This window comes from Oncorhynchus tshawytscha, linkage group LG01 (assembly GCF_018296145.1).
Source record: "Oncorhynchus tshawytscha isolate Ot180627B linkage group LG01, Otsh_v2.0, whole genome shotgun sequence".
Taxonomy (NCBI): Eukaryota; Metazoa; Chordata; class Actinopteri; order Salmoniformes; family Salmonidae; genus Oncorhynchus; species Oncorhynchus tshawytscha.
Window position 1 is genome coordinate 76,164,297 of NC_056429.1, and position 12,299 is coordinate 76,176,595.

At 41.7% G+C, this 12,299-nt stretch overlaps 1 protein-coding gene across 2 annotated transcripts; it reads left to right on the top strand.

The window, feature by feature from the left end:
- Window positions 1–6,713: 6,713 nt before the first annotated feature.
- Window positions 6,714–11,833, top strand: LOC112256913 (kelch-like protein 31). Of its 2 annotated transcripts, none has more exons than XM_024430486.2 (3): window positions 6,714–6,820; window positions 8,315–9,520; window positions 9,683–11,833. In XM_024430486.2, the coding sequence occupies exons 2-3, from the start codon at window positions 8,346–8,348 to the stop codon at window positions 10,413–10,415; spliced, it is 1,908 nt and encodes a 635-aa protein (XP_024286254.1). In that variant the 5' UTR covers window positions 6,714–6,820; window positions 8,315–8,345; the 3' UTR covers window positions 10,416–11,833. The 2 variants fall into 2 exon arrangements, with proteins under 2 accessions (XP_024286254.1, XP_024286265.1); XM_024430497.1 differs by having other exon boundaries at window positions 6,726–6,820; window positions 8,318–9,520.
- The last annotated feature ends 466 nt before the right edge of the window (window positions 11,834–12,299 follow it).

Here is a 12,299-nt window from a genome sequence, read left to right on the forward strand (position 1 = left end):
CAAATCTGCTCACAGTAGATACTGACAAAATATTTCTTACAAAACCTTACAAATCTAAGCCATCACTATTCACAGCAATGAGGTGGAAGAACTTGGTGTAAGAAACATGAAAAAACATCACCAAGCTTATCACATGCCAAGGTGAAGCCATTACCTATGCAATCCTATCAGATATACAGGAAGTACTTGTGAGTAGACACGCAGGGGTAAATATAATCTTTTTTTTTTCAAAGTGACTTACAGTAATGCATGCATACATTTTACCCATGTATGGGTCACGTTAGGGTATAGGTCAAGTATGGATCAAGTTAGATTATGGGTTAAGTAAGGGTCAAGTTAGGTTATCAGATGTCTTTCCAGCATTAACCCTTGCAGGCACAACACTTAAATCAGGACTCTTCAAAATCAGCCTAAGACTGGGATTCTTACCGGGTTGCATTCTTCAAAATGAAGCAGCTGATCAGGTGTACAGTGCTCTAGTACTGGCTAAGCCAGCTCTGGTTCCCTGCCTGAGCCATACTCGCAGTCACTGTTCTGCAGTTCCCGGATACATTGCTGGTTCAAGGACATCATGGTTGGCAGAAAAGCACATGGAACCAGAATAGACCTGCCTTTTCCGGTTCATAATGACAAAGCAAAACAGGTTTGTAGACATTTTTGCACATTGATTAAACATAAAAAACTGAAATAACTTATTGATGTAAGTATTCAGACCCTTTGTTATGAGACTCGGAATTGATCTCAGGTGCATCCTGTTTCCATTGATCATCCTTGAGATGTTTCTACAACATGATTGGAGTCCATCTGTGCATAATTAAATTGATTGGACATGATTTGGAAAGGCACACACCTGTCTATATAAGGTACCACAGTTGACAATGCATGTCAGAGCAAAAACCAAGCCATGACGTCGAAGGAATTGTCTGTAGAGCTCCGAGACAGCTTTGTGTCGAGGCACAGATCTGGGAAAGGGTACCAAAAAAAATGTTTTGAGCATTGAAGGTCCCCAAGAACACAGTGGCCTCCATCATTCTTCAATGGAAGAAGTTTGGAACCACCAAGACTCTTCCTAGAGCTGGCCGCCTGGCCAAACTGAACAATCCGGGGAGAAGGGCCTTGGTCGGGGAGGTGACCAAGAACCTGATGGTCACCCTGAAAGGCTTCCAGAGTTCCTCTGTGGAGATGGGAGAACCTTCCAGAAAGACAACCATCTCTGCAGTACTCCACCAATCAGGCCTTTATGGTAGAGTGGTCAGACAGAAGCCACTCCTCAGTAAAAGGCACATGACAGCCCACTTGGAGTTTGCCAAAAGGCATTAAAAGACTCTCAGACCATGAGAAAGAAGATTCACTGGTCTGATGAAACCAAGATTGAACACTTTGGCCTGAATACCAAGAGTCACATCTGGAGGAAACCTGGTGCCAACCCTACCATGAAGCATGGTGGTGGCAGCATCATGGTGTGGGGATTCAACGGCAGGGAATGGGAGACCGGTCAGGATTGAGAGAAAGATAAACAGAGCAAAGTACAGAGAGATCCTTGATGAAAACCTGCTCCAGGGCGCTCAAGAGCTCAGCGAAGGTTCACCTTCCAACAGGACAACGGCCCTAGGCACATAGCAAATACAACGCAGGAGTGGCTTCGGGACAAATCTATGAATGTCCTTGAGTGGCCCAGCCAGAGCCCAGACTTGAACCCAATCGAACATCTCTGAAGAGACCTGAAAATAGCTGTGGAGCAACGCTCCCCAACCAACCTAACAGAGCTTGAGAGGATCTGCAGAAAAGAAGGGGAGAAACTCCCTAAATGCAGGTGTGCCAAGATTGTAGCATCGTACCCAAGAAGATTCGAGGCTGTAATTGCTGCCAAAGGTGCTTCAACAAAGTACTGAGTAAAGAGTCTGAATACTTATGTAAATGTGATATTTCCGTTTTTGAAAATAGCTGTGGAGCAACGCTCCCCATCCAACCTGACAGAGCTTGAAAGGATCTGCAGAGAAGAAAGGGAGAAATTCCCCAAATACAGGTGTGCCAAGCTTGTAGCGTCATACCCAAGTAACTGTTTTGAGCACTCCTCCTTTAAGCTGTTTTGAACCTCCACTTCAGTTTTCAAAAACTTGTTCTGCAAAGCATCATCCGTGTCTGTATGGCTGTATTAGGAAGAAATTCAAACATGCTGATAATGGACAGTGGACACAATCATCAGACAAATTATTCCAAATGAGTCAAAGCAAGTACGTTAAGTACCTTGAGGTCTCTTTTGGAACCAATTTCTTATAGTGTCTGACTAATAAGCCTGACTGCTTCTCCTGCAAACAGTTTCCAGCTTTACTGATTCCGGTCTCCTAATCAGAATCAAGACAAACATACATTCAATTGATTAAAAATCAGTGCATGCAAGCCACAACTCTTCATGCTAAATTATATATAATATATTAACACAAAAAATTAAGTATAAGAGTGTCTTACTGCAAGAATGTCTAGGGTTACAGCCAACTCCTGTAGTTTTTTATGGTTTTCAGGATCTGTAAATAAACAGATGTCTATGCATAAACCATAATGTTTAGCATAAACCTTCAGTGTACATTAGGATCAGTGGAGGCTGCTGAGGAGAGGGTGGCTCATAATTATGTCTGGAGTGGAGCAAATGGAATTGCATCAAATACATGAAAACCATGTGTTTGATGTATTTGATACCATTCCACCAATTCCGCTCCAGCCATTACCATGAGCCCATCCTCCCCAATAAAGGTGCCACCAATCACTTGTGATTAGGATACATTATAATACTGTCCTTGCACGATTATAATGGCCAACAATATTGTTTATCATGAACTACCATGGACATCATGCAGAATTTGTGTGAAAAAGTACAAATGAAAATGTGTATGAAAGCTGAAACAAATTGACATACATCCCAAAATGGTAATCCTTGTTTCGGTTGACTAGAAAGTCAGAATTGCTGAAGGTGCATTCCGAGAAGGAGCTATGTATGGGAACACCCCCCGCCCAGCTAGGCTACTCCTTTTACTATGAACTATAAATGGGCAATGCCTGCATCCACCTCGGTTGTAAAATGTGGCTGCCTACGTAGCCTACTGCATGCATGTTTGCAGCAGAGGCCCCTACATGCAGCCCAGAAACACAAGGCACACACTTAAAACAAGGTCTTCACACATGACAGATGGTGAGCGCTACATCTGTATTCATAATTATCTCAAACAAAACCATTCCAGTAAGTGTTTCTGCAACTCAGTGCTGAATTGACCGACAGCAGCCACAAGTTGGGCAACTGACTGGGTTGTTAATTATAGCACCAGAGCATCTCCCCTTCCCCCCAACACTCTCCTCCACCCCAACTTGGTCTCATAGGCTAGATGTAACATAGTAACCTTAAATCCGGGAAAAACTGAAATTAGTGTGATATGTAACGTTTGGAATGGTTACATAAGTCCAAAGGTTACTTATGACAAAATTGAAAGTAGGATGCTTGGTCGGGGTGGGCGTATAAAGCGACTGTCTAGCAACCCAAAGGTTGCATGTTCAAAACTCATCACGGACAACTTTTGCATTTTAGCAACTTTGCATCCTCTTACGACTTTTTAGCTACTTTGCCACTACTTAGCATGTTAGATAACCCTTCCCATAACCCTAACCTTAACCACTAGCCTAATTAATGTTAGCCCCCTAGCTAACGTCAGCATTAGCCACCTAGTCACTGTTAGCCACAGCAATTTGGAATTCTTATTAAATCAGATGTTTTGCAAATTCGTAACATATTGTACGAATTGCAATTCGGAACATATCATACAAAATGGATGATGGACATCCACAAAGTAATGCATACCATATGAAACATAACATATCATACTAATTGGCGTGTCCCAGATTTACGTTTACTTTGTTATGTCTACCCCTGCTTCTCCACACTCCCAATCCAATCTAAAGTGGTGCCTTCCCAATGCCTTCTCAGACACAGCAGCATACAATCAGTCACAAGAAACTCCCATGTAAACTTTAACTATAGTTGTTTGTAAACTCTTTCAAACATTCATTAGTGTCAAACAAAACAAGCATTTCATGAATTGATTTAGGAAGCAGCTCTACAGACAATATGCGTGTTTAAAATATAATCGGCCATGTGATTTCTTTCGTAAATCAGTAGCCTAATGTACAATAATTGGGATTCGGTCGACAAAGCAAATGAGGGCTGCCAAATTTGAATCATTGGTGTCAATCTATTACTGTCCAGGATGTGAGTAATTGTACAATAAAGAATCAGATTAAAACAGGCAATTACACTTGTTAGTGCGTCTAAAATACCTTCCTTGCTTCTTTGATTCTTTGAGTTTAAGTTTGAACTGCAACTGTGACTGGATTTTATGGGATTTCCTCTGACACTGCCTATTATATAGGTCCTTGGTGGCAGGAAGCTTGGCCCCAGTGATGTAATGGTCCTTCAAACTACCCTCTGTAGCGCATTACGGTCAGATGCCGAGCAGTTGCCATACAAGGCGGTGATGCAACCGGTCAGGATTCTCTCGATGGTGCAGCTGTAGAACCTTTTGAGGATCTGGGGACCCTCTCCTGAGGGGAAAAGGTTTTGTCATGCCCTGTTCACGACTGTCTTGGTATATTTGGACCATGATAGTTCGTTGGTGATGTGGACACCAAGGAACTTGGAACTTTCGACCCGCTCCACTACAGCCCTGTCGATGTTAATGGGGGCATGTTCGGCCTGCCTTTTCCAGTAGTCCACGATCAGCTCCTTTGTCTTGCTCACATTGAGGGAGAGGTTGTTGTCCTTGCACCACACTGCCAGTTCTCTGACCTCCTCCATATGGACCGTCTCATCCTTGTCGGTGATCAGGCCTACCACTGTTGTGTCGTCAGAAAACTTAATGGCGGTGTTGGAGTCGTGTTTGGCCACGCAGTCGTGAGTGAACAGGGAATACAGGAGGGGACTAAGTACACACCCCTGAGGGGCCGCAATGTTAAGGATCAGCGTGGCAGACGTGTTGTAGCCTACTCTTAGCACCTCGGCGCAGCCTGTTAGGAAGTCCAGGATCCAGTTGCAGAGGGAGCCGGCACAGCCAGAAGAGGACTGGCCACCCCACATAGCCTGGTTCCTCTCTAGGTTTCTTCCTAGGTTTTGGCCTTTCTAGGGAGTTTTTCCTAGCCACCGTGCTTCTACACCTGCATTGCTTGCTGTTTGGGGGCTTAGGCTGCGTTTCTGTACAGCACTTTGAGATATCAGCTGATGTACGAAGGGCTATATAAATAAATTTGATTTGATTTGATTTTGAAGGAGGTGTTTAGTCCCAGAATCAAATCAAATCAAATTTGATTTGTCACATACACATGGTTAGCAGATGTTAATGCGAGTGTAGCGAAATGCTTGTGCTTCTAGTTCTGACCATGCTGTAATATCTAACAAGTAATCTAAAAATTTCACAACAACTACCTTATACACACAAGTGTAAAGGAATGAATAAGAATATGTACATATAAATATATGGGTGAGCGATGGCCGAACGGCATAGGCAAGATGCAGTAGATGGTATAGAGTACAGTATATACATATGAGATAAGTAATGTAGGGTATGTAAACATTATATAAAGTGGCATTGTTTAAAGTGAATAGTGATACATTTATTACATCCCATTTTTTATTGTTAAAGTGGCTAGAGATTTGAGTCAGTATGTTGGCAGCAGCCACTCAATGTTAGTGATTGCTGTTTAACAGTCTGATGGCCTTGAGATAGAAGCTTTTTTTCAGTCTCTCGGTCCCAGCTTTCAGTGTTGCTTGCCTCAAAACGAGAATAAAAGGCATTTGGCTCGTCTGGTCACTGGGAAGCTCGCGTCTTGGTTTCCCTTTCTAGTCCGTCATAGTTTTCAAGCCCTGGCACATCTAACGAGCGTCAGAGCTGGTGTTGTAGGATTCAATCTTAATCCGGTATTGATGCTTTGCTTGTTTGATGGATCGTCTGAGGGCATAGAGGGGTTTCTTATAAGCGTCCGGATTTGTATCCCGCTCCTTGAAAGCGGCAGCTCTAGCCTTTAGCTCGATGCGGATGTTGCCTGTAATCCATGGCTTCTGGTTGGGATATGTACATACAGTCACTGTGGGGATAACGTCCTCGATGCACTTATTATTGATGTAGCCGATGACTGAGGTGGTGTATTCCTAGATGCCACTGGATGAATCCCGGAACATATTCTAGTCTGTGCTAGCAAAACAGTCCTGTAGTGTAGCATCTGCGTCATCTGACCACTACCGTATTGAGCGAGTTACTGGTACTTCCTGCTTTAGTTTTTGCTTGTAAGCAGGAATCAGAAGGATAGAATTATGGTCAGATTTGCCAAATGGAGGGCGGAGGAGAGCTTTGTATGCATCCCTGTGTGTGGAGTAAAGATGGTCAGATGCCAAGCAGTTGCTGCAACCGGTCAGGATGCTCTCGATGCTCTTGAGGTATTAAAATTGGTTGACAACTAGGCCTGTGATATCAAGCCGGAAAGATGGATTTGAATGTAGTCTACACTATATGAAAAGTTATTCAGGGTGATCCCAGCTGTCATATTACAAATCAATATACTATTGTTAGGGTGTCGGATTGCCTGATTAGGAGTATGGTTTCAGCCTTCAGAGTCTCCAAACTCATGAGTCTTCCTCACACGTATTGTGCAATACTTCTATTCGCATATGCTCAGAGGAGGAGCTTGCCCAACTCTTCTGGCACCATTGAGTATAGCGAGTCTCTCTCTCCTGCACACTATCTGGAGGTGCAAGTCTTTTCTTCACCGGCTTCTCATATCTTTGGTAAGTAAGTCCCCGTTTAGGCCATATTATTCCTATGTCACTGAATTTTCTCTGTGTATGTCAGTGAAAAAAGTTGCCTACATGTGTGTCAACTGGTTTGGTTTGATATTGGCACAGTGACACATTACAGTAGCCTGATGTGTAAGTTTGCAACCATAGTTGTATTGTCAGTGTATTTCCATCAGATTTCCCAATAACTAGGCAAGTTTCTACTATAGGCTCAATATTTTATTGTAGGCTGGTATTATTATTGGCTGTAGATCTGATGACTTTTTCAATAATGTTTGGGATAATTTCTACAAACGTGGATATTTTCATTGATTAGTTGATCATTAGGACTTCTTTTAAAAAAAAATCGTAATAATAACAGAACTTTTTAGAAGGACATTAGGCTAGGTCCTCATGCCACAAAGTCTATAAAAGGAACGTCATGGTTGAACTATCAAGCGTTGCTATTCCTGGACATGGTACTGATAAATCATGACAGATGCAGAGAAAGGAATGTTGTCTTGCTGACTTGGGCTATAGCATTATTCCGGTATAGTCCTACTATACCTACTGTTGTTTTAATTTATTTGATGGGTGGGGGAGTTGGCAGTTTATAGTAATCATATTGACGTTGATTGCCTAACAAAATTGCTTTAAATTTGTATTAAATATAAATGCCAAAAATGCAACTAAGATAGAATAGGCCTTCACGTGGTTTGGGAATGTGATGCCCTTGTCACAATCCTCTCCAAATGTCAGAAGAAAAAAAAGGTTATATTTTCATTAACGTGTTGAACTTTGGTTAAAATATCCAAATTGCAGTATAAATGCACACAATTTTTTATTTATTATTCAGACAGCCTTATGTAGCCACTTCATTCCCTTATTCACAGTTTATTTGAATATATACTTTCTTAACACTTATTTTTCTAAAAACTGCATTGTTGGTTAAAAGGGCTTATAAGTAAGCATTTCCCTGTAAGGTCACCTGTTGTATTTGGCGCAAATTTGATTAGATTTATTCAACCACTTAGTCAATTATTCCACAACATACATTGTCAAATGGCAGCAGCAACATTTCAGAAACATATATAACATGCATAAATGCAGTATGCAGTACTGCATAAATGCAGCATAAATGCAGTATTTCTTTACTTACCTATTGTTCACCTAATAGCTTTTTTTGCACCATTGGTTAGAGCCTGTAAGTAAACATTTCACTGTAAGGTCTACTACACCTGTTGTATTCGGCACACGTGACAAATAAACTTTGATTTGACTGATATTTTCTAAAAGCAGACCTACTTATAACCACAAATACAGGTAATGATTATTACCTACTATATTACACATCTGATTTTGACAATATTTTGTATGACAATATTTAGTAAACTGTACATCAGTCAGATTTGCCTTCAATGTATTATTTACCATTTGGTGTTGCGATTGTGATTGTTAATATCAAAAGGTAGCTCTCTCTCTGTCATATTATTATTTTCTTTACAGTAGATCTGGGCTGTGTCCCTCTGCTGCAGACATGGCTCCCAAAAAGAACAAGACTGCCAAAAAAAACAAAGGGGATATCAATGAAATAACCATAATGGTCGAGGATAGCCCGATCAATAATATCAATGGGCTGAATACCTTGTTGGAGGGAGGAAATGGCTTCAGCTGCATCTCAAGTGAAGTCACTGACCCTGTTTATGCTCCCAATCTCTTGGAGGGTCTTAGTACCATGAGGCAGGACAGTTTCCTCTGTGACCTGACCGTCTCCACCAAGTCAAAGTCCTTCGATGTCCACAAAGTTGTCATGGCCTCCTGCAGTGAGTACATTCAGAATATCTTAAAGAGCGATTCCGCCCTCACAAAGATCGACCTGAACGACCTTTCACCCACAGGCCTGGCCACAGCCATCACATACGCCTACTCAGGGAAACTAACCCTGTCGTTGTACAGCATTGGCAGCACCATCGCAGCAGCCATGTTGTTGCAGATCAACACCCTGGTGAAGATGTGCAGCGACTTCCTCATGCAGGAGCTCAGTGCGGAGAACTGCATGTACGTGGCCAACATCGCCGACACCTACAACCTCAAAGAAACAAAGCAGGCCACCCAGAAGTTCATGAGGGAGAACTTTATAGAGTTCTCTGAGATGGAGCAGTTCCTGAAGCTCACTTACGAGCAGATCAACGACTTCCTCAGTGATGATTCCCTGCAGTTGCCCTCTGAGATTACAGCCTTTCAGATAGTCATGAAGTGGTTGGACTTCAACGAGAAGAGGCTGAAATACGCCCCAGATCTTCTGACCAACATCCGATTCGGGACCATCTCAGCCATGGACCTGGTCAACCATGTCCAGAGTGTGCCCAGAATGATGCAGGACCCCGAGTGCCATCGTCTCCTAGTGGACGCCATGAATTACCACCTGTTGCCCTACCAGCAGAACATTCTTCAGTCCCGCAGAACAAAGGTACGTGGTGGCATCCGGGTCATGCTGACAGTGGGTGGACGACCGGCCTTGACGGAGAAGTCTCTCAGCAAAGAGGTCCTCTACAGGGATGATGACGATGTATGGAATAGGCTCACAGAGATGCCAGCCAAGAGCTTCAATCAGTGTGTGGCAGTCCTGGATTGCTTCCTTTATGTTGCTGGTGGTGAAGACCAGAATGATGCCAGGAACCAGGCTAAACATGCTGTCAGCAACTTCTGCAGGTGAGGATTTGATTCTATATAAGCTTATTCTATTGTAAATGTATTTTCTCTGCTCTTAAAGTATGGCCGGATATTACACAGACCATGATAGGCTATTGTACTGTACATTCAATTGTGTATTGAATAATAATATGTATCTAATAGATTTTTTGGGGCAATTAGGTATGATCCTCGATTCAACACCTGGATTCATTTGACCAACATGATCCAGAAGCGCACCCACTTCAGTCTCAACACCTTCAATGGCCTCTTGTTCGCTATTGGTGGTCGTAACTCTGATGGATGCCAGGCTTCAATGGAGTGCTACGTGCCCTCCTCCAACCAATGGCAGATGAAAGCCCCCATGGAAATCCCCCGGTGCTGCCACGCCAGCTCCGTCATTGATGGCAAAATCCTTGTTAGCGGTGGTTACATCAACAATGCGTACTCCAGGGCTGTGTGCAGCTATGATCCTTCCACTGATGTGTGGCAGGATAAGAACAGTTTGAGCTCCCCTAGAGGCTGGCATTCCGCTGCTACAGTCGGAGAACGGGCTTACGTGATTGGTGGCAGCCAGCTGGGTGGCCGTGGAGAGAGGGTGGATGTCTTAGCTGTTGAGTGTTTCAACCCTCACAATGGGCAGTGGAGCTACTCTGCCCCCCTGAACACAGGAGTGAGCACTGCTGGTATCGTCAGCATGAATAATAAGATCTATCTTCTTGGAGGCTGGAACGAGATTGAGAAGAAGTACAAGAAATGCATCCAGGTGTATAACCCTGACCTCAATGAATGGACTGAGGACGATGAGTTGCCAGAGGCTACAGTTGGCATCTCATGCTGTGTCGTTACCATACCCACACGCAAAACACGAGAGTCCAGGTCCAGCTCAGTTTTATCTGCGCCAGTCAGCATATAGAGTCTGGTAGGTCGTTTGAAAAGTAGTTTACTTGCTAATTGAAGCAAGACCAAAAATTCTCTAGCCAGTTCATTTCAGAAAATCCTTTATGGCTTTCAATGCAGAAAGTGATCATCCCTACTTAAGGTCAGAAAAATAAAAAGTGATAACATACAAATGTCACGCATGCAACTAATCTGGAATTGAATCAGATATATTCAAATTGTTTTCATTACTTTTATTAAGGCTTTAATGTGTGACAATTCAGGAAGTTGTTTTGTGTTGTGAGACTAATTAAAATCTTCTATTATGATGGGAACATTTATTTTATTTTGGGGCCTATTCAGCCATAATAGTTGAATGAGCCTATACTCCACCGACCATAGTTGTTATTCCCAATATAATACTTATTTGACGGTATATATGCTAATAGTAACAGCATTATTTGTACAATACACATACACATGCCCATATATTGAACCCTTATTATAATGTCACTATCATTATTTTCCAGTAACATAAAGCTAAATACACTGTATATAGTATAAACAAAGACTGGACATATGATGATGGAATACTGTATACTTAAAACATCATAAACAGGTATACAACTGTGAAATAACATTTCAAGCTTGAAAAGAAAATGTCTCTGAAATTAGATGTCAATGCAGAAGGTAAAGGAATTACTCTGTTGCTAGATTAATAAATCATGAAGAAATTATATATTGTACCTACCAGGAGTTGGTGCTGTTGGTTAGTATTTGATGCTTCTTTTACTTGAGCATTTAACACACTACACAGTACAGTTATGTGAATTGGGATGAATTTGATCACTCTTTTGAGATCTGCCTGCATAGCAGGAAATGCTGATGAGCTTAGTGAAACCCATAAATTCACTGAAAACCCATACTAACACATGGTTATATTAACAGCAATTTTCATGTAGACTACTTTTGGTCAGCTAATAGCCTAACCACCGATCAAGCAACATTGTGGACTAAACATTCAAATCCTGTTGCTGCAGGATTATTTTGCTGTGACAATATAGGTCAAATTATGATCCTATGTACTGTCTGGGAGAATGTAGTTATTTATGATGAGGGTTGAATGGGGTCAAAAATGAATTTGACAGTGGTCAAATATGTTTTGTAGAAAAAATGGTGAATACTGGAACATTAAGCTATTAACCTGAGCTGTTAAGGGTGTGGGCACTCTGCAACAGTGCCTCTTAATTTCCCTGAAAGCTCATAATTTGTCTTGTTCTTATGTTTACATTTTTAAAAGGTGCCCTCACTTGTAGATGAAGCTGGATTGTCTCATCATACTGTACTACTATGGCTGACTCTGTAAAACAACACCTTTCACTGCACCTATAGCCTTTTTCTTCAAGGCTATACACCACTATAAAAAAAACCGACATAAATATTGTCTGAACTTGACTATTTCTCTGTTATTTATACAAAGCTATAATTTACTGTCCTATATGCAAACACATATTTCATTTTACCTTTGATATGAGTTTGCTAACTTTCATGAGGCCACAGAAGCCAAGTCATTTCATTTGTAGGCATACATCTACAAAAAAGTTATTCATCATCAATCAGTATAATAACTGTACATGAGTAGTTTATTTAGTTTGACCTGTTCAATGGAACCAAGGGAATAGTCTAATTAAATTAGTGAGCTAAATCAAGCACACCTCAAATACATTCTATATTTGAAAGTATATTACATGTATTTGACCCAGGTCTGCAGAACAGGTCTGAGCTTACTTGGCCTATTTGCAGTAAATCCCATGGCGGTGAGACATATTTGCCTATGAACTTGAGTAATCATACATGAGCCACCTTATTTCATGGTCTAACTCCACACATTGTTGAATCGTTGTGACTATCAGGTTCAAAC